Genomic DNA, 23,698 nt, shown 5'->3' with positions numbered 1-23,698 from the left:
TGGTATCATCTGCGTATCTGGGGTTATTAATATTTCTCCCGCCATTCTCGATTCCACCTTGCACTTCATCCAGCCCGGCTTTTCACATGATGTACTCTGCACGTAAGTTAAATAAGCAGGGTGACAATATACAGCCTTGACGTACTCCTATCCCAATTTTGAACCAGTCTGTTGTTCCATGTCCAGTTCTAACTGTTGCTTCTTGACCTCCATTCAGATTTCTCAGGAGGCAGGTAAGTTCAGGTCAGTTCAGTTCAGTTGCTCAGTCGTGTCCTAATCTTTGGGACCCCATGAATCGCAGCATGCCAGGCCTCCCTGTCCATCGTCATCTCCTGGAGTTCACTCAGACTCACATCCATCGAGTCCGTGATGCCATCCAGCCATCTCATCCTCGGTCGTCCCCTTCTCCTCCTGCCCCCAATCCCTCCCAGCATCAGAGTCTTTTCCAATGAGTCAACTCTTTGCATGAGGTGGCCAAAGTACTGGAGTTTCAGCTTTAGCATCATTCCTTCCAAAGAAATCCCTGGGCTGATCTCCTTCAGAATGGACTGGTTGGATCTCCTTGCAGTCCAAGGGACTCTCAAGAGTCTTCTCCAACACCACGGTTCAAAAGCATCAGTTCTTCGGCACTCAGCCTTCCCCACAGTCCAACTCTCATATCCATGCATGACCACAGGAAAAACCATAGCCTTGACTAGACGGACCTTAGTCGGCAAAGTAATGTCTCTGCTTTTGAATATGCTATCTAGGTTGGTCATAACTTTCCTTCCAAGGAGTAAGCATCTTTTAATTTCATGGCTGCAGTCACCATCTGCAGTGATTTTGGAGCCCAGAAAAAGAAAGTCTGACACTGTTTCCATTGTTTCCCCATCTATTTCCCATGAAGTGATGGGACCAGATGCTATGATCTTCGTTTTCTGAATGTTGAGCTTTAAGCCAACTTTTTCACTCTCCTCTTTCACTTTCATCAAGAGGCTTTTTAGTTCCTCTTCACTTTCTGCCATAAGGGTGGTGTCATCTGCATATCTGAGGTTATTGATATTTGTCCCAGCAATCTTGATTTCAGCTTGCGTCTCTTCCAGTCCAGCGTTTCTCATGATGTACTCTGCATAGAAGTTAAATAAGCAGGGTGACAATATACAGCCTTGAGATACTCCTTTTCCTATTTGGAACCAGTCTGTTGTTCCATGTCCAGTTCTAACTGTTGCTTCCTGACCTGCATACAGATTTCTCAAGAGGCAGGTTAGGTGGTCTGGTATTCCCATCTCTTTCAGAATTTTCCACAGTTTCTTGTGATCCACACAGTCAAAGGCTTTGGCATAGTTAATAAAGCAGAAATAGATGTTTTTCTGGAACTCTTGCTTTTTCCGTGATCCAGTGGATATTGGTAATTTGATCTCTGGTTTCTCTGCCTTTTCTAAAACCAGCTTGAACATCAGGGAGTTCACGGTTCACGTATTGCTGAAGCCTGGCTTGGAGAATTTTGAGCATTACTTTGGTAGCATGTCAGATGAGTGCAGTTGTGCGGTAGTTTGAGCATTCTTTGGCATTGCCTTTCTTTGGAATTGGAATGAAAACTGACTTTTTCCAGTCCTGTGGCCACTGCTGAGTTTTCCAAACTTGCTGGCATATTGAATGCAGCACTTTCACAGCATCATCTTTCAGGATTTGAAACAGCTCCACTGGAATTCCATCACCTCCACTAGCTTTGTTCGTAGTGATGCTTTCTAAGGCCCACTTGACTTCACATTCCAAAATGTCTGACTCTAGATTAGTGATCACATCATCATGATTATCTTGGTTGTGAAGATCTTTTTGTGCAGTTCTTCCGTGTATTCTTGCCACCTCTTCTTAATATCTCCTGCTTCTGTTAGGTCCAGACCATTTCTGTCCTTTATCGAGCCCATCTGTGCATGAAATGTTCCCTTGGTATCTCTAATTTTCTTGAAGAGATCTCTAGTCTTTCCCATTCTGTTGTTTTCCTCTATTTCTTTGCATTGATCGCTGAAGAAGGCTTTCTTTTCTCTCCTTGCTATTCTTTGGAACTCTGCATTCAGATGCTTATATCTTTCCTTTTCTCCTTTCCTTTTTGCCTCTCTTCTTTTCACAGCTATTTGTAAGGCCTCCCCAGACAGCCATTTTGGTTTTTTGCATTTCTTTTCCATGTGGATGGTCTTGATCCCTGTCTCCTGTACAATGTCACGAACCTCATTCCATAGTTCATCAGGCACTCTATCTATCAGATCTAGGCCCTTAAATCTATTTCTCACTTCCACTGTATAATCATAAGGGATTTGATTTAGGTCATACCTGAATGGTCTAGCGGTTTTCCCTACTTTCTTCAATTTCAGTCTGAATTTGGCAATAAGGAGTTCATGATCTGGTGGTCTGGTATTCGCATCTCTTGAAGAATTTTCCTCAGTTTGTTGTGATCCACACGGTCAAAGGCTTTAGTGTAGTCAATGAAGCAGAAGTAGATGTTTTTGGAATTCTCTTGCTTTTTCTATGATCTAACAGATATTGACAGCTTGATCTTTGGTTCCTATACCTTTTCTAAATCCAATTTGTACATCTAGATGTTCTTGGTTTACATACTGTTGAAGCCTAGCTTCAACAGGATTTTGAGCATTACCTTGCTAGCATGTGAAATGAGTGCAATTGTGTGGTGGTTTGAACATTCTTTGGCATTGCCCTTCTTTGAGATTGGAATGAGAATTGACCTTTTCCAGTCCTGTGACCATTGCTGAGTTTTCCAAGTTTGCTGACATATTGAGTGGAGCGCTTTAACAGCATCATCTTTTAGGATTTGAAGTAGCTCAGCTGGAATTCCATCACCTCCAGTAGCTTTGTTTATAGTATTGCTTCCTAAGGCCCACTTGACCTCATACTCCCCTGTCTGGCTCCTGGTGAGTGACCATACCATTGTGGTTATCTAGGTCATTAAGACCTTTTTTGTACAGTTCTTCTGGGTATTCTTGCCACCTCTTCTTAATCTCTTCTGCTTCTGTTAGGTCCTTGCCATTTCTACCCTTTTTTGTACCCATCTTTGCATGAAATGTTCCCTTGGTAGCTCTCATTTTCTTGAAGAGATCTCTTAGTCTTTCCCATTCTGTTGTTTTACTGTGTGGGATACATGCGTGCGCATGTACACACACACACACACAGATACACACACACACACACAGACACACACACACACACACACACACACACACACACACACCCGTTGTCAGGTGGTGTGAGTATGCTGAAGAAAGAGAACAGAGTTAAGGAGCAGTTGTAGTTGGGCTACTCAGGGAAGACTGAGAAAGTTCAGACAAATGGGGACCTGTTGTGAGTGAGTAAGAGAAAATCTGGGCCTGTGTCTCAGGCGGAGGGAAAAGCAAGAGCAGTGGCCTGGAGGTGGGAACACAGTGAAGACCAGTGTGGGATGAGATATACAGAGGATCAGAGGCGCCGGGACCCGAAGGATGAGTCCTTTCTGCCGTGCTGAGGAGCAGTGTGTGGTGCACTCCAAGTTCAACCTACATGCTGCAGGAAGCATGGATGGCAGGGAGGCAGGTGCGCAGGGAACTGTGACAATGAGAGCGGGTTGTGGTAGACTGCGCTATAGGCTGCCAGTGGGGAGAGGGAGGGGTTGAGATCTGCATGTAGTTGGTCGACAGAGTTCAAAGTTTAGATGTGGGGTATGACGGGGAAAAAGAGACAAGGATGGTTCCTGGTTTGGGATTTGAAATAAATGAGGAGTGGATGCTTGGGAAGGGGTACCATTATTTGGGTCATAAGCTGAACTCTGGACTGGTAGTGGTACAGGCAGCAGAGCCAGTCTCCTGACACTGGGTAGTGGTGAAGTAAAGAACAGTGTTTGTCTTCAGGGTGGCAAGTAAGGTGAACAGGCAGCTCGTGCTCAAAGGCCTGAACTCCCTGTTGGCTTTCAGGCAGAGGTTTGTAAAGACTGTGTTAGGAGCTAGCTCGTGGACCTTCCGGTCGGTCGGTGGTGAGGTAACAGGATGTTGTGTGGGGAGCCTCAGTCATTAGCTGTCTGGTTCCAAGCAGTCTGGGCCTGCTTGCTTGTTGTGGTCAATAAGTAGTCGCCACCCTCTGCCAGGTGGCGGAAGGGCCTTAGCTCCTGCAGAGCACCTCGAAGACAGGCATCAGCCTCCTGGAGGCCCCCCTGATGTCCTGTGGCTCCACTCTTCTAATCGTTAACTGCTTGAGTCTGCTCTGTGGAACTCAGGGAAGGTCTAGGATACTGAAGCCTTTTTTTCCCTACAAGCAAGAAACAGGACACGGAGGGGCTTTTGTGTCCTGGAAGGCCCCACAGAGTCCTCCGTGGCTTCAGTTTCCCTTTTTCTGTGGAACTCCGCAATCCTGGGGAGACAGGGGTGGGACAAGGAAAGGAAGAAAGTTTTGGATCAAGAGATAAATCATGAGAGAGAACTAGAACATGAAGACGCCTAACTCAAAGTCCACATTCTTAACCTTCAGTGGGCAGTGCTTGTCATTAAGCTGAATGCACACGTTGGGCCTCTGGACATCCTGAGAGGACAGAGCTGGAAAAGGTCGGCAGGGGGACTTGGTTTCAGTGAGAACTGGAGACAAGTCAGGTGTGCCTGGCCCTGTGGCTGTCAAGGACCCCACTGCCCTCGGGGATCCTGAGAAGCCAACCAGGCCCTTACGTGTGTGTGTTTGACATCTGCCCTGGGTCTGCTTTCCCGCAGTGGTGGCTTTTCCAGTTTTGCTATCTGAGAGCTGTCAGCCCAGTTCTGTTTACTGAGAAACAGGTGAAGAGCTGGGTACGGTAGGCCTGGGAGCCTCGCTCATAGGAATAGCTAGGCCAGAATCTTGGTAACAGGTGAGGCAACTACCACCCTCCTTTATCCCGCCTCTGTCCTCTGCGCCCCCGCAGAGGTTGGGGAGGGGTCCAGCAGGGTAGGAGGCTGAGGGCTGAATCCTAAGTTCATACTCGGCCTGCTGAATTTTGTCACACAGAGGGAGTCTGAGGGGGAGGCATGGTGACTGAGCAAGGGCCGTTGTAGAGGTTTCCTGTGGTTCTGCGTCCCCTCCTGCTGCCGCCTCCCCCGCCATCCCTGAAGTCTGAATGCTCATGGCTGCGAGAGGAGGCTTTGAGCACCAGCTGCCTGTTCACCTTACTTGCTCTCAGCCATGGTTTTAATGGTCTGGGGACAGGACAAAACCCCGTGGTTCCCTTAGTGACCTTTCAGGGCTCCATCCTCCTGGGATTGTGCCAACCCTTTGAAGGGGGTTCTGGTCTCCATATCCCACCTCCGTTCCTCTTTGGGCCTCTGTGGTGTACTCCAGACCTTTTCCAGCTTCTGTCCTCTCAGGATGTCCAGCTTAATGAGAAAGGCTGCTCCTGGAAGGGTAAGAATGTGGACTGGGAGTTAGGCAGCTTCATGTTCAAGGACTGGCTGTATCACTTAATAGCTGTTTGATCTTGGACAAGTCACAAACCTTTTTGTAACTTGGTTTCCTCATCCACAGAATGGGGATGGTGGATCTCATCTCCTGGACTCTGTGGGTAACAAAGAAGATACAGAGTTCAGCACACACTGAGCATGCACTGAGTCTCGCTCTGCGGAGTCCTGCCTCTCAGGTGTGGTCCACAGGCCAGCAGCATTGGCATCCCCTGGAAGCTGGGAAGAGATGGAGCCTCTCTCGGGTCCATTTGCACCCATTGCATCAGAATCTGCATTTTAACTAGACTCAGTGGTCCTTTTGTATTAATACTTGAGAAGCTCTGTTGTATGTCACTCCTGAAGAGCAGCGTCTATAGCGGTGCATACCTCTTGAAAGTGCAGTGAAAGTGAAAGTCGCTCAGTCGTGTCCGACTCTTTGCAGCCCCATGGTCTGTAGCCCACCAGGCTCCTCTGTCCATGATACTCTCCAGGCAAGAGTACTGGAGTGGGTATTCACTTCCTTCTCCAGGGGCTTCCCAATCCAGGGATCAGATCTGGGTCTCCTGCATTGTGGGTGCGTTCTTCGCTTTCTGAGCCACCAGGGAAGCCCCATACCTCTTACATGCGAGGCATTTTCTCCTCCTACTTTTTTCCTGATGGAGTCTGTCTTGGCTGCGATCATACCTAGGATAAGTCCCAGATAATGATCATTGTCAAAACCCTTGTTTCCTGAGCACTTGCTGTCCAGGCTTTGGAAAGTTTAGGTGCTTGGATGGTGCAGGAGTTGAGGTGGGTGCCACGTAGGGGGAATGGTTAGGTTCCTGCAGTGAAGAATGTGCAGATGGGTGTTTTACATGCCACAGGGGCCAGGGAATCCAGGCTTTGAGGGCTGAGCGGGTGTCAGGGAAGTTGTATTGGGTCAGAATCACTGTCCTTCCTCCTGAGCTAGTGAGTCCCATTTTAGAAGTTGCTTTGTGGAACAGAGGCCTTGTTCATTTTGAAACTCTTTATTCACAGAAAGCACTTAATGATGCCTGCCCCTCCCCCATGTCTGTATTCCTTCAGTAACTTGTCCCCAGCGGGGTGGGGGAGGTGGGGGAGGGATGAGCATGTCTAGGGTCAGTTCTCTCAGAAGAAGCAGGTTCAGTGGACTTTGAAAGGGAAGCCTTGGCTGGTCAGGGGAGAGACGTGGGTTTCTTCTGGGTATCAATTGAGTGTTCCTTTTTAAAAATTTATTCATTTGGTTGCTCCAGGTCTTCGTTGCAGCGCTTGGGATCTTCAGCTGTGGCGTGTGGGATCTAGTGCCCTGGCCACGGGAATCGGCCCTGGGCCCCTGTGTTGGGAGTAGTAGTCTTAGCCACTGGCCCACCAGGAAAGTCCCCCAGTTGAGAGTCGTTGATGAGGCGCCCAGGCGGAGGGAGAGTTGGTCTCCGATCCGTGAAGCACGTAGAGTAGGCAGGGGGCCAGGCAGGGGTCTGGTGAATTCCGTCACCCGAGGACGGGCTCCCTTCAACCTTAAATCACAGAATTTCCAGGCCTGTTGCTGCCTGCTGCTTCTTAGTCGCTCAGTCGTGTCTGACTCTTGGTGGCACCGTGAACTGTAGCCTGCCCGGCTCCTCTGTCTATCGGGTTTTTCAGGCAAGAATACTGAAGTGGGCTGCCATTCCCTTCTCCAGGGTCATCTTCCTGACCCAGGGATTGGACTCACATCTCATGCATTGCAGGCAGATTCTTTACCCACTGAGCCAATGGGGAATATTTTTTAGGCCTGGCCTTACTAATTTAGTGGGTTTTAGGTTGTATCTTGGTATGAGTAGGTATAAAGAAACCCTACCCTGATATGTGCAGGTTAGGGTACTGCAGCAGCAGAGCTCTGAAGATAAAATCTGTCTTGTGAGCCAATATCTGGGTGTGTGCTCAGGCCGTGGTCAAATCCTGATTGGTTTCTGCCAGATCTCAGCCATGGATGAGAGTGACAGGGCTTCGTCCAAGAGAGGTTGGCTTGTGGCCTTGCCATTGTGCTCAGCCTGTGTGGGTCACACTCCTGGGAGAAGGCCTGCTCCAAGTACCTGGCAGGGTCCGACCAGTCCTGCCCGTGACCTGTAGGGAGACAGATGGTGACAGTGACTGAGGATCCATAGGTGGGTCCCAGCCATCCTCACTCTGCTCCGGATGGGGAGGGTGACAGCCAGAAAATGGCAGAGAAAGCCTTCTTTTCCCTGCTGTCTCCCTGAAAAGCAGGTGCAGAGGAAGCACCCAGATCCCCTCGGGAAGAGCAGGAGCAGCAAAAGTGACCTTATGGGCCGGAGGTTGGGAAAGGCGGGGACAAGGATCCTTTGGGCCAAGGACCCGAGCCCCAGGCTGGGCTGGCGACACATCCTCTGTGACTGAGAGGTTGGACGGAGAAGTGAGGAGCCCGCCTGTCCCAGGCAGCTGAGGGCGTAAGAAAGGATGGGGCTTGCTTTCATCGCTTTCCGATTACGATGGTAATATATGGCCCTAATAAAAAATTCACACAGGACAAAAACAGACAGTAGGAAAGGATAGTGCCCTGCAGCCTCGCCCCCGGAGATAGCCACTGTTAATGCCATGGGGTGTGGAGCGTGACTGCTAGGGCTCAGGGCCTCTGACCTCAGCCCCGGAGACGGACGTCTGTGCTTGCTGATTCCCGTCACTCGGGGCTTGGTGGCTTTGTGGCTGGAGTCCATGTATTAATACTTCTCATTGCCCCACCTCCCAGAATCTTTTTGTACTAAATGAGGTCTAGTCCAGCTTTGAGCAAGTTGACTTGCCCTTGGATGACTTAAAGGGTCAGGCCCAGGGTGGATGTTGGGTTAAGAAGGCCAGGGGGTGAGGATATTGATGCCCGCTGGTTTGTCTTTCTAGTAAATGTCTCCTCATGCCCCCAGACCCATCCTCGCACACATCCCATCAGTCTGTCTCTTAGCTCTCTTCTCTGCTCCTCGCCTTTCCTCCCCCATCTTTCTTCCCTGCCCCTGCTCATCTTGAGAGTACAGAAACACACCCCCCCCCCGCTCTGAGCACGGCCCTCTGCCCTCCTTGCTTGTGCTATGTCCTGAGCCAGCCTTCCCAGGGGTGGTCTCTCAGGTTTGGGGGGGAAAACCAACAGCCAGGGCTCACTTTACTTGGGCTTCCCAGTGGTCACCAAGAAGAGGCCAGGTGCAGAGCCCGTGATGGGCACCCAAGAGGTTAGTCATGATGGATGCTTCCAAAGGGATCCAACTGGAAACGCCCCTGGGTAGGCTTTTTTTTTTTAAAGTTATAAGGTTTAAACCCACCAGTACCACCAATTCCTTGCAGTGACTTAATCTGGACATTTGGACATATAGAGGCTTTCATACAGAAGATCTCCCACCCCTTTATGTCCATGAGAAGCTCAGGGAGCTCGTGCTGTGGGGTGAGCAGATGTTAGGTGGGAGATGACCACCACAGCAGGGACTGAGGCGTGTGTGGTGGGGTTCGTGTGTAGTGTTTGTGTGTGATATGGGGGGTATGTGTGTGTGCTGTGTGTATACTCTGAGGGTCTTTGAGCCCTTCGGTGACCAATGTGACCACCTCCACTGGACTTTATTATGGAATAAAACTTGACTGGCTGGGTCTAGAATTCTGGGGCGTTTTTCCCTCAGAATTGCAGAGGCATGGCTCCATGAGGTGTCCAGTGCTGCCAGTGAGGAGCTGATGCTGCTCTGACTTGTGACTGTGTTACGTGGGCCTGGCTCCCCTCTGCAGAAGCCTCTAGTCTCCTTTGCGTGCCTGGGGCTCTGAAGCCTCAGTGGCCCCGTCCCCAGGTCTGTCTGTGCTCACTGTGCTGAGTGCCGGCGCTCTTGGTCTTCAGGAGAGCGTCCTTGTGTTATTCCTTTCGTGGCTTCTTGCTCACGCTCTCGCTGTGCTTGCTGTGTCTGCTTTTTTTAATTAAAAGAGTTTATTTTTAGAGTAGTTTTAGGTTTACAGAAAAGCGAGTGGAAAGTGCACAGAGCTGCCGTGTATACCCCCTCCCTGCTCCTGCTGTAGTATCCTCTGTTAGTAACATCTGTGTTAACATTAGTGCGGTACATTTATGATTGATGAGCCAGGAGCAGTGCATTATTGTTAATTTCAGTCTCCTTCCTGGCTGCTTGTTCTTGGCTGAGCTGCCTCACCGTGGAGCTTTGACCTCCTGATCTGTAAAATCCCAGGCCTGTTGTGAGCAGTGCATGGAGGGGAGATGAGAACCACCGCCCTCCCCATCCCTTTGTAACACATGGTGGGTGCTTCCAGATGAGGAGGGCTCTTTCCTTCCCTGAGCCTGTTGCTTAAGGCCTCTTTTATGCCATCGTGCCTGCTTCTCCGTCTTGTAGAGGTGTACCTGGCAGGGCTTTGGGTGAGTAAGTGAGGGCGTGAGGGGGGGTGGGGTGGCGGTGTGTGTGTGTGTGTGTGTGTGCGCTTGCGTGTGTGTGTGTGTGTGCATGCACTAGCATTCCTGGCCCTGGGCTTCGGGGAGAGCTGTTCTTTCCAGGACTCACTGGTGGCTCAGAGCAGAGCTTAGGCTACGACCAGTCAGAGGAGATGATGTAGACGGGGAAATGCGGGTACCTGTGTCTGTACCTGGGGCCTGGAGTCGTAAGGGTTCCTCCCAGGCCTGTGGGAGCCTTTAGCGGGGGCTGTCATGACCCTCAGGGCAGGGAGGGGCTCTGGGGGTCCCTGCGACTGGAGCCCTGACACCCCCTTCTTTCTCACAGGTGGTACAAGCTGCGCTCGAAGGCGGGCAAGAAGGAGAAGGAGCGCGGGGAGATCCAGGTGACCATCCAGTTCACACGCAACAACCTCAGCGCCAGCATGTTCGACCTGTCTGTGAAGGATAAGCCGCGGTCCCCCTTCAGTAAGATCAAGGACAAGATGAAGGGCAAGAAGAAGTTTGACCTGGAGTCTGCCTCTGCCATCCTCCCCAGCAGCGCCCTGGAGGACCCTGAGCTGGGCAGCCTGGGCAAGATGGGCAAAGCCAAAGGCTTCTTCCTCCGCAACAAGCTGCGGAAGTCCTCGCTGACCCAGTCCAACACCTCGCTGGGCTCGGACAGCACTCTGTCCTCGGCCAGCGGCAGCCTGGCCTACCAGGGCCCCGGCGCCGAGCTCCTCACCCGCTCGCCCAGCCGCAGCAGCTGGCTGTCCTCGGAAGGGGGTGAGCGAGGGCAGCGGAGGGCGGGCTGTCCCCTCGGCTGTAGGGAAGGCCGAGGTGGGAGCAGGCGTCTCACCCCACATGTGCTTCCTTTCCAGGCCGGGACTCTGCACCGTCCCCCAAGTTGCTCAAACACAAACGGACCTACAGTGACGAGGCCAGCCAGATGCGGGCGGCGCCTCCCCGGGCCCTTCTTGACCTTCAGGGCCACCTTGATGGGGCCTCGCGCTCCTCTCTGTGTGTCAACGGGAGCCACATATACAACGAGGAGCCCTCGGTGCCCCCACGGCACCGCAGTTCCATCTCGGGCCCGTTTCCACCCTCCAGCTCCCTGCACGCTGGCTCTTCCCGGCCCTCCGAGGAGGGGCCGCGGTCTGCGGACGACTCCTGGGCCCGAGGCGGCCACCGCCCCAGCAGCTCTGAGGCGGCGCCTGGACAGGAGGAGCTGAGCTCACAGGCTGGAGTGTTGGCCGCGGGGGCCTGCCGCTCTGGAGAGGAGGAGGGGGCCCGGCCCTCAGAGGGGAGGCCGGTGCAGGTCGCCACCCCCATGGTGGCCTCCTCTGAGGCTGCGGTGGAGAAGGAGGGAGCCCGGAAGGAGGAGCGGAAGCCCCGGATGGGCCTTTTCCACCATCACCACCAGGGGCTGAGTCGGAGCGAGATGGGGTGCCGAGGCTCTCTGGGGGAGAAGGGGGGCCCCTCTCTGGGAGCCTCCCCCCACCACTCGTCCAGTGGGGAGGAAAAGGCCAAAAGTAGCTGGTTTGGCTTGAGAGAAGCCAAGGAACCATCCCAGAAACCCAGGTATGTCCTTGGCAAGACCAGCTTTGGTCCCCGGGAAAGATGCTGGGGTGTCTGCAGTGAACCCCGGGGCAGGGAGGATGGAGCAGCTGGGGCCCTGGGGCAGGCTGCTGGGGCTCTGGCTTTGCATGGTTGAGAGGGGGAACCCTATCTACCTAAGCCAAGGCTTGTTGTCTACATGTGGACACAGGTGAGTTGAAGAGCACGGCACTCTGGGGGTCCTGTGGGCCTCACTTCCTGAGTTGGCACAACTATCCCCTGAGGAGGGGGAGGAAGGGGACAAAAGCAGGAAAGGCCATTTGTAGGGATTCTTTGCTTCCCAACCTCTGCCTCTTGCCTGCTGGCCTCAAGGTCATGAAGCTTTGCCAGATAGAGAGGTGGGGACTGAGGACTCACTTGAGGCTTCCCCACCCTGTCTGACGGAGAAGGCAGTGGCACCCCACTTCAGTACTCTTGCCTGGAAAATCCCATGGACAGAGGAGCCTGGAAGGCTGCAGTCCATGGGGTCGCTGAGGTCGGACACGACTGAGCAACTTCACTTTCACTTTTCACTTTCGTGTGTTGGAGAAGGAAATGGCAACCCACTCCAGTGTTCCTGCCTGGAGAATCCCAGGGGGAGCCTAGTGGGCTGCCGTCTGTGGGGTCGCACAGAGTCGGACAGGACTGAAGTGACTTAGCAGCAGCAGCAGCAGCACCCTGTCTGAACCTAGATGACTTCCCACCAGCTGTCCCAGCTGGCTCTCTGCTCTCTTCTCTCTGAGAGACAGGAGTCGAGTAATGGATGTGCCCACTCCTCCCCCATATACTCACCCCTGGTTGCTCCCAGGACTTGGCCAGAGGCTGTGGGCAGCTCCCCTGAAGTCTGACCTATTCTGCGTCTTTGGAGACTCTTGGGGCCCTGGCCCCCTCTGGTGTCTCTTGGTCTTGGGGTAGGGCGTGTGCTGATGGTAGCTGCTCTATTAATATCCTGAGTCCCACCCAGGAGAAGAATGCAGTCCTTCAGCCTAGGCCTGGGACAGAGCCCCTAGCCCCCACCTTAGGCCTTTGGCCTCCTCCTAAGTTGGAGCCGGTGGAGGTTGCCGCGTTGTCCAGCAGGGCTCAGGAAGGGGCTCTGGGCTTCGACCAGGAGCAGGTATCCTGCCCTCCCAAGGGCTGGACATGTGCCTCTGTGACAACCTCACCCAGTGTGGCAAGGGCGGCTGTCACTGTTCTCTCAGCAAGCCCACCCATCCCCATCAGTGGATATGGCCAGAGGTGGAGGGGGAGGATGGGGCACAGTGGTAAAGGGCTAAAAGGCAGGGTGGAGAGAAAGGCCCTAAGCCTCTTCCCCAGCAGGGAGGCGTGGACTCCTGAAGTCTCTGTTCTTCTCTTTCCCTGTGAAATTCTGAGTATGCTCAGGGGAGCAGGGAGAGAGATGCAGGGCCTTTTAGCTTGGAGCCCTGACCGTCTCGCAGCTCTCTGTACAGGCTTGGAGATGAGTATGTGGGGGGATCAGTCTCTGGGCGGTTTCTCCTACTTAGGAGCAGCTTCTGTCCCTGCTGCCCAGCCCTGCTCACTGGAGCCCGGGGAACTGCTGGCTGCCTGCTGCCTAGGGGAAGGAACGGTGGGCCTTTCTCAGATACCCAGGCTGAGCCAGTGGCCCTGTGGCCACTAGGAGATTGTAGGTGGTGTGGTGGAGGGAGGGGCACAGACCGCGGGCCAGTGCTGCTGTCCGTGGGGTGTCTCTGGGCCTTTTCCAGGCCAGGATGGATGAGGGGACGTGTCTCAGTAAGGCAGTTTTTAGGCGTGTGCCGGGCCTTGGGCTCAGAGCTCTGCAGACCGTGACTGAGTGATGTGGGGGTTGTCCTTGGGCTGCTTACTGTATTCCTTCAGTGGCTCCATGTCTTCTGATGGCTTTTCAGAGGCAAGAGAAGTTGGATGACTGACAAACATAAGGAGGCTGAGGTTTTTGTCCTTCTGGACTTGAATTCCAAGTTCGTCCTCTGCAGGTTGGAGGGTAGACGGGGCTTCCTGCCCTCCCTGGGGCCTATTTGCTTGCAGTGGCTGCAGAGCAGGCTCTGCGGCCTGGTGTCCAGGCAGGGTGGGAGGGAACTGTTCTTGGAGTAGAGTGACCTGGACTTTGAGCCTTGTCAGTGTCACCCTGGCCCAGTGCCTCAGAGGTGGGGGGCTGGTCTGGGAGAAACCACCTTTGGTGTCTGCTCAGAGGGCTTGGGGCTTTTGAGCAGAGAGTAAGAGGTGAGCAGGAAGAACTTGTGGCAGGAAGCTGTAAGTTGGACACCTAGAACTGGAGTGACTGAATGTAGCTGCGAGACCCCCAGGGGGGCCTGTCTGCAGACCCAGAGGTTTGGGTGCCTCTGCCCCAGGGCTACCTTTGAGGAGTGCTGGGCGTTCCTCACTAGGCAGGGCAGCGGCGCCCTCTAGTGCTCCCACATGGCACTGAGCCCCTGGGAGAGGCCGCAGGCGGGATGTGCTGTGCTCAGCATGGCATGCAGAGAAAAGCTGTTGCTGTTGGAGAAGGAGCCAGAGTATGAGAGGCCAGGAAGGGGGTCCTCCCGCTCCTCCTGCCTTGCCCCTCGTCCGCCAGGTCCCGTGACTGCCACACTAGCCCCTACCAGCGTGTGTGTGTGTGTGTTGGGGGCAGTGGGTGGTTCAGATCTGGGCCATTGGAGTAGGCCCTGCTTACCAGCCCTGCTGTGGGCCATTCACCCTGGGCTGCAGCACAGGCTACTTTAGTGTGTGTTTTAGGACCATCATGACCGTGCGTGTAAAACCCACCAGTGCCAAAACAGGTGGTTTCTGTGTCTGTCCCTTTCTGATCCTCTTAGGGTGACCTCTTAGGGCACCTCAGGCTCCTGTCCGTCCCTTCACACTAACCGTGGATCTTTGTGCTCAGTAGCAGATCAGGTGTTATATAAAAACTTTTTTTTTTTTTTCAATTGAGAGCACTCATGGTCCAGCCTAGAGGCATGTGTATTGTGGTGGTCTTTAGCAGTCTCTGCATCAGCCCCAGCCTCTCACCAGGTGTGAACAGCAAGATCTCGATGAACCTGGAGTGTGCGCTGGCTGCTGAGAGAACTCGGGGTCTCAGGGGCATCCTTAGTGGTGCAAACCCGTGACTCTGGCGTGTGCTAGTGACTTAGAGGTAATGAGGCTCTAAGTCCTGTTTATGCCTGTTTTCCTGGCATAGTCCCCTTTACTATATTAAAACTAGTCTGGTTTGGAAGATAACTCTTATGATCTCCCTATGTGGCAGCATACAGGCACCCCTTCCGCCCCCCCCCCCCACCCCCTGCCCGGGTCACCTCACTGCCCAGATGAAGGGAGAGGGTGTCTTGTTACATTTCCTGAACATTAGGGTACCTGTTAGACAGATGCCAGGAGATGGAGTCGTGGGGGGTGCTGGCTGAAGGCATGTTGGCTAGGGTGGGAATGCCTGAAAGGTTGGCTTTGGCCTTTTCAGGGAGTGTCTGGGGGAGAGCCTTTGTAGATCTCCATGCCCCTTACAAATACCTGTGAAAAGAAGAGAAGTGAAAGGCAAAGGAGAAAAGGAAATACATAAGCATATGAATGCAGAGTTCCAGAGAATAGCAAGGAGAGATAAGAAAGCCTTCCTCAGCGATCAGTGCAAAGGAATAGAGGAAAACAACAGAATGGGAAAGACTAGAGATCTCTTCAAGAAAATTAGAGATACCAAGGCAAGATTTCATGCAAAGATGGGCTCGATAAAGGACAAAAATGGTATGCACCTAACAGAAGCAGAAGATACTAAGAAGAGGTGGCAAGAATACACAGAAGAACCGTACAAAAAGGATTGTTACAACCAAGATAATCACGATGGTGTGATCGCTCACCTAGAGTCAGACATCCTGGAATGTGAAGTCAAATGGAAAAGGTCAGTTTTCATTCCAATCCCAAAGAAAGGCAATGCCAAAGAATGCTCAAACTACCGCACAATTGCACTCATCTCACACGCTAGTAAAGTAATGCTCAAAATTCTCCAAGCCAGGCTTCAGCAGTACGTGAACCGTGAACTTCCAGATGTTCAACGTGGTTTTAGAAAAGGCAGAGGAACCAGAGATCAAATTGCCAACATCCACTGGATCATGGAAAAAGCAAGAGAGTTCCAGAAAAACATCTATTTCTGCTTTATTGACTATGCAAAAGCCTTTGACTGTATGGATCACAATAAACTCTGGAAAAGTCTGAAAGAGATGGGAATAGCAGACCACCTGACCTGCCTTTTGAGAAACCTATATTCAGGTCAGGAAGCAACAGTTAGAACTGGACATGGAACAACAGACTGGTTCCAGATAGGAAAAGGAGTACGTCAAAGCTGTATACTGTCACCTTGCTTGTTTAACTTCTATGCAGAGTACATCATGAGAAACGCTGGGCTGGAAGAAGCACAAGCTGGAATCAAGATTGCCAGGAGAAATATCAGTAACCTCAGATATGCAGATGACACCACCCTGATGGCAGAAAGTGAAGAGGAACTAAAAAGCCTCTTGATGAAAGTGAAAGAGGAGAGTGAAAAAGTTGGCTTAAAGCTCAACATTCAGAAAATTAAGATCATGTCATCTGGTTCCATCACTTCATGGCAAATAGATGGGGAAAACAGTGTCAGACTTTCTTTTTCTGGGCTCCAAAATCACTGCAGATGGTGATTGCAGCCATGAAATTAAAAGACACTTACTCCTTGGAAGGAAAGTTATGACCAACCTAGATAGCATATTCAAAAGCAGAGATAATACTTTGCCAACAAAGGTCTGTCTAGTCAAGGCTATGGTTTTCCATTAGTCATGTATGGATGTGAGAGTTGGACTGTGAAGAAGGCTGAGCGCCGAAGAATTGATGCTTTTGAACTGTGGTGTTGGAGAAGACTCTTGAGAGTCCCTTGGATTGCAAGGAGATCCAGCCAGTCCATTCTAAAGGAGATTAGTCCTGGGTGTTCTTTGGAAGGACTGATGCTAAAGTTGATACTCCAGTACTTTGGCCACCTCATGCGAAGAGTTAGCTCATTGGAAAAGACTCTGATGCTGGGAGGGATTGGGGGCAGGAGGAGAAGGGGACGACTGAGGATGAGATGGCTGGATGGCATCACTGACTCGATGGACATGAATTTGAGTGAACTCCGGGAGATGATGATGGACAGGGAGGCCTGGTGTGCTGCGATTCATGGGGTCGCAGAGTTGGACACGACTGAGCAACTGAACTGAACTGAACTGATGCCCCTGGGACCAGTGCATGGAGATAACAAGGACACACGGCTCGTCTCAGTCTAAGGAAGAGCTGTCCACCAGTGCAGCCTGGCCCCTAGCTACAGGGATGTTCTCCTCGTGCTGTAGGGGGTCACCCAGCGACAGTTGTGTTTAAGAAGAGGGGGCCTGTCAGAGTGAGCAGACGATTGCTGTGTTAAGTGGTGGGTTCATGCGATTGCTGTAAGGTTCCTGAAGCAACACTAAGGCCCTGAAGTTTTACTCTCAAACCGGAGGGGCAGAGACCCTTGGACTTCTGATTTCTTTCCCTAGCTTTTGGTCCTGGAAGAGAAGATGAGTCAGGGTGTGTTGAAGCCTCGATGCTTGGTGGGGATCAGAAGGAACAGGGCAGCAGTGTGTGGGGCTGGCACAGTGGGCCCTGTTCTCAGAGCATACCCTGCGAAGACAGCCCCACACGGCAATGCGTTTCTGATCTGTGTCAGGTGCAGTGGTAGGGAGGGGAGTTTTTTTTTGTTTTTGCCCCGGCTGCACAACTTGGGGGATGTTAGTTCCCTGACTAGACATTGAACCTGGGCCCTCCGCAGCCAAAGTATGGAGTCCTAACCACTGGACCGCAAAGGAATTCCTGGGAGGGGCCTTTGTAAAGTGAGAACTTGCAGAATGTGCCGCTGGTGTGGAGCCGGGGGGCGCACGGGGGCAGGGAGGGCGGGTGAAGTGGTGGAGTGCTGGCTCTGGGGCGGCTGCTAGCTAGGCTTTGTACCTGGAGCTCCGTCCTCTAGGGAAGGCCATTTGCGGGTGCCATACCAACAGGTGCAGGTGCCATACCAACAGGTTCGTGTGCCCCTCTGGGGAGCCAGTGGAGGGAGGGTTGCCAGCCGAGCCTGCGGCTCCCAGCCCTTCCCCTGCCCTCTCCTGCCCTATGGCTCTGACAGTCCGCCAGATTGCTGCAAGACCGCACGGGTGAGTGGGGCCAGGCCGGGGCTGAGGGCTGTGGGGTTAAGCTTGGGGCTGTTTAATGTTTGATGGACCTGCTTCTGCCAGACTCCTCTGTCCACTTGTCATCACGGGCACTGGGAAGAGCTGGCTCCGCTTCGCTCAGCCCTGCTTCTGGGGCCGAGCCCCGCCAGCAGGGTTGGCGCTCCGATGGTGGGGTGGACTGGACCACGCGGTGGTGAGGCTTTGCTCTTCTGGCCCCTGAGGCAGACGTTTCTGGAGGAAAGGAGAAAGGAGCTCTGGGCCCAGGGTCCTCCCTCTCTCAGTGTCTTCACCGTGTCTTCACCGTAGAAGCAGAGCTGTTCTGGAAAGCCCTGGTGAGGTGGGAGAAGGCAGGACTTTATATGCCCCGCCCCCCACTCCTTCTTCCCCGCCTGTGGGAGTTATTACAGGGCAAAAACAGGCTCAGAAGAGTCTCTGGAAGCTGGATTCTTAAGAGAAGCCCAGGGGTTGGGGGTCTGACTGTGTCCCGCCTTTGAGACTAGGCCGATAGACTCCAGCCTGTCTGGAAAGCCCTCCTGTGACTCCTTCCCATCACCTGCCCCTGGTGTCTGCAGATGAGCGGCGCTGCCTCCGCCCAGCCCCCTGGGACCTCCTCTGACTGGGCCCTGGCTCCCTGCAAGCGTCCTGACTCCAGACTCCCGGGCCTCTTTCTGTAGGCGCCTCTCCTACCCCTGCCCTCCTTCCTCATGGTCTGACTGTTGAAGCCTGGCCTCTGCTGCCTCAGAGTTCACCCCCAGCATTTCCCCATGGGAAGGAGGTGCTTGAATGGAGAAGACGGATGTATAGGAGTTCTTCGGGATGTTTCCATCTGGGCTGGCAGGGATCGAGGAATTGGGGGTCTTAGGGCTTGTGGGGATGGAAGATGGCACTCGAGATAGCAGCCGAGGCCAATGAGGTCTGGGTCTGACAGGTGGGCTGAGCTGCAAAGCATTGTCAGACTGCTGAAAATGAGGGTGTCTGCCCCCCCTTTTTCCCTGTGCTATCGTTCTGGCCTTCTGTCTGTGTCCCGGGGGTGTCCCAGAGAAGCCAAAAGCTCTCATTTTAGAGTCTGTCCCTTCCCATTCCCCTCAAGTCAGCTGCGTGCCACAGATAAGGCATAGGTGCAGGGTGTGCTCCCCGCAGGGAGAGCCCGGAGGGGGCACCTGAAGGCCAGCACGTGTCTTGGTTAATGTGAGTGTATCATCAGGGAGTGGATTTCCCAGGGGAGCCAGGGATCTGTGTGGGGGACCCCAGGAGGCCCCTGGTGACACCTAGAGTTGCTCTTGCTGCCACGTTCCAGCCTTGGTCTCCCCCGCGGGGTCACTTCCAAGCCTGGCCCGCCGGTGTCCTCGGTGAGAGGCTGCCTGCTGGGTGCCGGGCCAGGTGGACGCCGGGCGGCAGACATTCTCAGCAGTGTCTCATCCTCTTTGGCTGGTTATGGTACCCCTCCCAAAAGCGAGAAGGCCACAACAGAAGGTTCTGTCTGGTTGATACCGCGTCGCATCTGATAACAGCCCCATCATTACCTTCCATTTCCTCCTGGGCTCAGGAGGACCCAGGCTGTTTCAGGGGTCAGAAGGTCAGGCACCAGCTGGGTTCTGTTAGTCCTGACTTCGTCCAGCCACATACCTGCGCCTGGCTTTTCTCTGGTCTGTCTGTCCTGTGTCAACCAGCCGGTATTTTCTTTTCTCAGTCCATAAAGAGATGTAAAGTGCTTTCTAGTTGGTTCTTCAGATGGCAGTCTGGCATTGAGTAATTGTCAGCAGGGGCTCGTAGTTGGGATGCCACCTGTAAAATGGGAGTGTTGCTCCTCGGGGTTGGTGTGAGGATCAGATGAGCTCTGTCCAGCATCCTCGTCCTGGGGGTGCTGCCTCATCATGTACGTGCCGGGGGCTTCCCTCTGTCCCCGGGCCCGCGTCCCTGAGCCCAGCCCGCGTAGCACTGGCACCTCTTCCCCAGGCGGGTGGGGGGCAGGCCGTGGGGCTCAGCAGGGGCCTCTCCATTCTTGGCATTAACCAGGAGGCTCACGATTTTGTCTCCCCCCACAGCCTGGACGTGTCTCCTCAGGTAGAATCTGGCCTGGCTGCTCTTCCTCACCACCACCCCTGCTCCCCCTGCACTCCGGCCCCCCCCACTGCTCCCCTGCTAAGCACTAACCTTGGTGCAGCCACCTCCCCCGCTGCTGCTGCTGCTGCCGCTGCCGCCGCCATCCCCGAAGCCACCCCATCTGGATTCTCGGGTCTCACCAACCCGTTCCTCACCTCCCTGCAGAGCAACCCTTTCTTCGAGGAGCTCATAGCCGACATAGCGCTTAACTCTCCTTCACCTGCTCCCTCTCTCCCCAGAGCCTCGAGGGCCAACCCCACCCCCCTGGCCTCCCCTGGGAAAGCCCCGCCTGAGTGGGACGACACCTTCAACGTCTTTGCTGCCAGCAGGCTGCGTCCAGAGGCCAGGAGTGAGATCCTGGCCCCACCAGGAGCCGGGCTGGAGGCGACTGGGCTGCAAGACCCAGGCCTCAGGGCCATGACAATGAAGGCAGCTGAGCCCCAGGGGGACCCTGAGGGAGGAGAAGGAGGTGGGAGCAGCGTGTGGCTGGAGCCCAGAGTTCCTCTGGACTTGGGACTGGACTGTCCGAGCACGAGTGTGGCTGACCCAGGGCCCCTCGGGTCAGAAGGGGCCTGTCTGCCCCCCGCGTCAGCCCAGCTGCACCCGGGAGCCTCAGCCTCCGGAGCAGACAGGGAGTTGCCGGCCCCAGGAGGGGAGGCAGGGCAGAGTCCGGCAGACAGCGCGACGTCTCTGTTTAGCTCCCCAGAAGTGATCAGCATGTGGGAGAGGCTGCCTGACCCAGACAGCGCCCCTGAGGCCCACCAGGACGAGGAGACCTGCCAAGGTGGAAGCCAGCTCTTTCACGAGCTCGATACAGTGGATGATTCCTGGCCATGGGATGTGGTCACCGTTTCTCCTGCGGCGGAGACTGCCTCACCGGTCCTGCAGGAAGGGTCATCTGATGAGCTGCCTCCTCCTCCCCAGATGCAGCTACGGTCACCAGAACCTGTGAGCCCCCAGAGGAGCGGGGGGCTGCCCCCTCCGGAGCCAGACTCAGAGTCCAAGCCTGAGTGGGAGTTGGACCAGGGGCTGCAGCCCCAGACACCACCTCCCAAGCCACCGCGTCTCTTCACCCCCTCAGATTCCCAGGAGAAGGAGGCGGCGGCAGCGGAGGAAGAGAAGAAGGCAGAGGCGGTGGAGGAGGAGGAGGAGGCGGTAGGGGGGCTGAGTCGCAGGGGGTCAGAGACGGGAGAAGAAGATGTCATCCCAAGTGCACCTGTTGGTGGTCCCCAGGAGGCCGAGCAGGAGGAGGAGGCCCGGAAACCTGAGCTGGAGTCTGACAGCCATTCCTCTGGAGCCGCGCTGGGTGGGCCAGGCCCAGAAGCTCTAGCAGAGGATGCCAGCCCTCCCGTGGCATCCGGGCCCTGCCTCTCTGTGCCCGCCAGCTGCCCTCAGGGCCCTGCCCCCACATCCCATTACTCAAAGAGCTTGGCTCTTCAGAGTCAGCAGATGTGGGGGACTCCAAAGAGAGAAGACCCTGAGGCCCAGTGCCAGGACCCAGTAGGAGAGGGGCCTGGGTTCCTGTCAGGCAGCCGCCAACAGGCTGACTTATGGCTCTCAGAGGAGGATGCCTTGAACCCCTTCATGTCTCAGGGGAGCCAGGATCCCCCCAGCCTCCCATCCACATCCCCTCCAGGGTCCAGGGAATCTTCCATCCGCTCTGGTCCAGAAGAGCTGCCCACCCCCCCAGAACCTGCCTTGCCACCACCCCCTCTCCTGCCCGGGGCCAGCCACCACCATGGGGGCCCCAGCCCTCCGTGTTCTCCCCTGCCTGGAGCCTGGACCTTGACCTCTTCCTCCCCAGCCCCTGGGGAGCCAGCCTCCCCCACTGGGAGCCCCTCCACCCCACTTGGGGAGGACCACGCTGCAGGCACCCCAGCCTCCCCGCTTGCGCTTCTGCCCTTGGAGACACGACCAGCTGAGGATCCACAGCCCAGTGCCAGGTGAGCGGCCACTGGAAAATGCTCTCCGGGGGGAAGGGAGGTGAAGGGCAGAGCGGCCCAAGGCCTGAGGTACTCACATTCCCGCCTGAGCCCCTTCGGGGGTGGTGAGGGGTTCCTTCACCCCAGAGCTCTGGAGACATGAGCCTTCCATGGTGCTGGCTTAGAGGCTGCTTCCTCTTGGGACCTTGGGCCAGCAGGTGCCCCCCCATTGGTCAGGAGTTGGGGGATGATGACGATGAGGTGAAGAGGGGAGGCATGGAGTAGGGAGAATGATACGGGCCAGCGGGGGAGCAGAGATGAGAGCTTAGGTTCCCAGCACAAGGGAGGCTGGGGCAGTTCAGCTTGTCAGATGGGGGCCGTGTCCTCCAAGGCAGGCCTGGGGGAGTAGGTTGTGAAGACAGAGACTAGAGGGGAGGTCCTGGTACTGGGATCAGAGAGGAGAGCCAAAATACCTTTAGAGGACAAAAGAAAATCTAAGATGCTCCCTGGGTATGACCCCCAGAAAAAAGGTTTGTTTTTTTCTGACTCCAGCAGGTGCCTCATTGGTTGGCATTTGTGCCTTGCACGGGGTGGTCCCAGTGTGCTTAGGACTGTGCTGAGAGGTCAGTGGATGCCTGTGAGGCTGTGGTCACTGTGGCATTGTTCTGTTTGGGAGATTTAGGCGGCCGAGACCTCACCAGGTGACTGGTGAGGGATGACCAGAGCTGAGTCCTGCAGAGCTAGGTCACTGTGGGGAATGGTGTACGACTTAGCAGGAGCAGCAAAATTCAGAGGGAGTCTGGTGCTCTGGGAGAGCTGAGTGAAGAGGCAGGGGTGGGTAGCAGGGGGCACAGGCTCTCGCACTGGCCTCTGGAGGCCCCCAGCCCACCAGCTCATACCTTTGGTCATCCAAACTCACTGAGTGTCCACTGTGTGTCAGCCACTGAACAGAGGTGAAAGACACTCCTCCTGCTGTATTCCCAAGGAGTTCCCAATCCAGACAGCAGACAAAAGTGAAACAGGGGAGGGAAGCCCCAGAGGGCCAGTGCTGGTTTCTGAGAAGTGGGTGGGAAGGAGTCTGGGCTGCTCCGGCTGCTGTTGCGGGGAGAGGTGGTGATGCTGATCCCAGAGGTGGGAGAGCGGAGGTGATTACAGCTTCCCTGCTCTGATGACAGCACCCTCAGCTGGCGCTGCCACATTCCAGTACCACTTCTAATTATACTCACCACTTTCTGGAAGTTTTATTCTCTTCAGAGTTGACGTCACGTCTGTACTTGGCACGTTCCTTACATCATGACATGGATGGGCCAAGTAAAGCTGTCCCCATTTCTCAGATGAGGAAATGAAGTCTGTGAGAGTCGAGGGGTCTGGGGTCCCTCAGACGTAGCGGACAAGCAGACCGAGGGCTCAGGACTCCAAGCCCCCGTTCAGGGTGTTTCTGCGCCCCACTTGTGTCCCTCCCCTCCTTTGGCACTGCCCCCTCGGTGGCCTGAGTGCTGCCTTTACATCCTGCTCCTCCTGTGAAGCCTCCATGGGCAGGACGGGCTGGATGTGTTCTTCTCCCCACTGTCTGCCCCCGCCTGGGCTCTCTGCCTCTCCTCCTGGGTTGACAGTGAATCCGCAGCCCTGTCCTGAGTGCCAGCGCTGGCTTCTCGGGGGCTGGCTGGGCCTCCCTCCAGTGTAGTCAGGGCCTTGGACTAAGCCGCTGTGCTTCCCCACACTGAACAGTCCACATCCTCTGTGAAGTAAATGAAGATTCTGAGAGGTGCCCTAGAGGCAGGTACGTTGATTTGGAGGCTAGTGCTTGCAGTTTGGGTACCTGTGACAAGTACCGGGTGCTGGGGGATCTCCGAGGAGAGTCACCCCAGTAAGCATGGGGGGGATCAGGAAGGTTTCCTGGAAGAAATGGACTTGCACAGCTTTGAAATATGAACCGGCGTTAGCAGGCCGACAGGCAGAGGGACAGTGTTCCAGACAGAGGAACAGCTTTTATAAGAACCTGAAGGTTATGGAGAGCATATTTTCCTCTGGCTGGAGGGACAGACAGAGTAGGGGCCGGAGGACAGACCTGGGGCCGGTTGTGGTGGAGAT

At 54.7% G+C, this 23,698-nt stretch overlaps 1 protein-coding gene across 4 annotated transcripts in view; it reads left to right on the top strand.

The window, feature by feature from the left end:
• The window catches only part of RAB11FIP5 (RAB11 family interacting protein 5), a 45,023-nt gene that overhangs the window by 17,243 nt on the left and 4,082 nt on the right, over positions 1 to 23,698 (top strand). The window contains exons 2-4 of one of the 4 annotated variants that reach the window (XM_042246341.2): positions 10,160 to 10,596; positions 10,692 to 11,391; positions 20,384 to 21,628. In XM_042246341.2, the coding sequence (XP_042102275.1) occupies positions 10,160 to 10,596; positions 10,692 to 11,391; positions 20,384 to 21,628 (2,382 nt within the window). Of the gene's footprint in view, positions 1 to 10,159; positions 10,597 to 10,691; positions 11,392 to 19,627; positions 21,629 to 23,698 lie in introns of all 4 variants that reach the window. The other 3 variants (XM_042246340.2, XM_042246339.2, XM_027967000.3) reach the window with 3 other exon arrangements.

The sequence above is a fragment of the Ovis aries genome, chromosome 3 (genome assembly GCF_016772045.2).
Source record: "Ovis aries strain OAR_USU_Benz2616 breed Rambouillet chromosome 3, ARS-UI_Ramb_v3.0, whole genome shotgun sequence".
Lineage (NCBI taxonomy): Eukaryota > Metazoa > Chordata > Mammalia > Artiodactyla > Bovidae > Ovis > Ovis aries.
The sequence above is the reverse complement of the archived record's forward strand: the minus strand, read 5'-3'. Positions and strand labels throughout refer to the sequence as shown.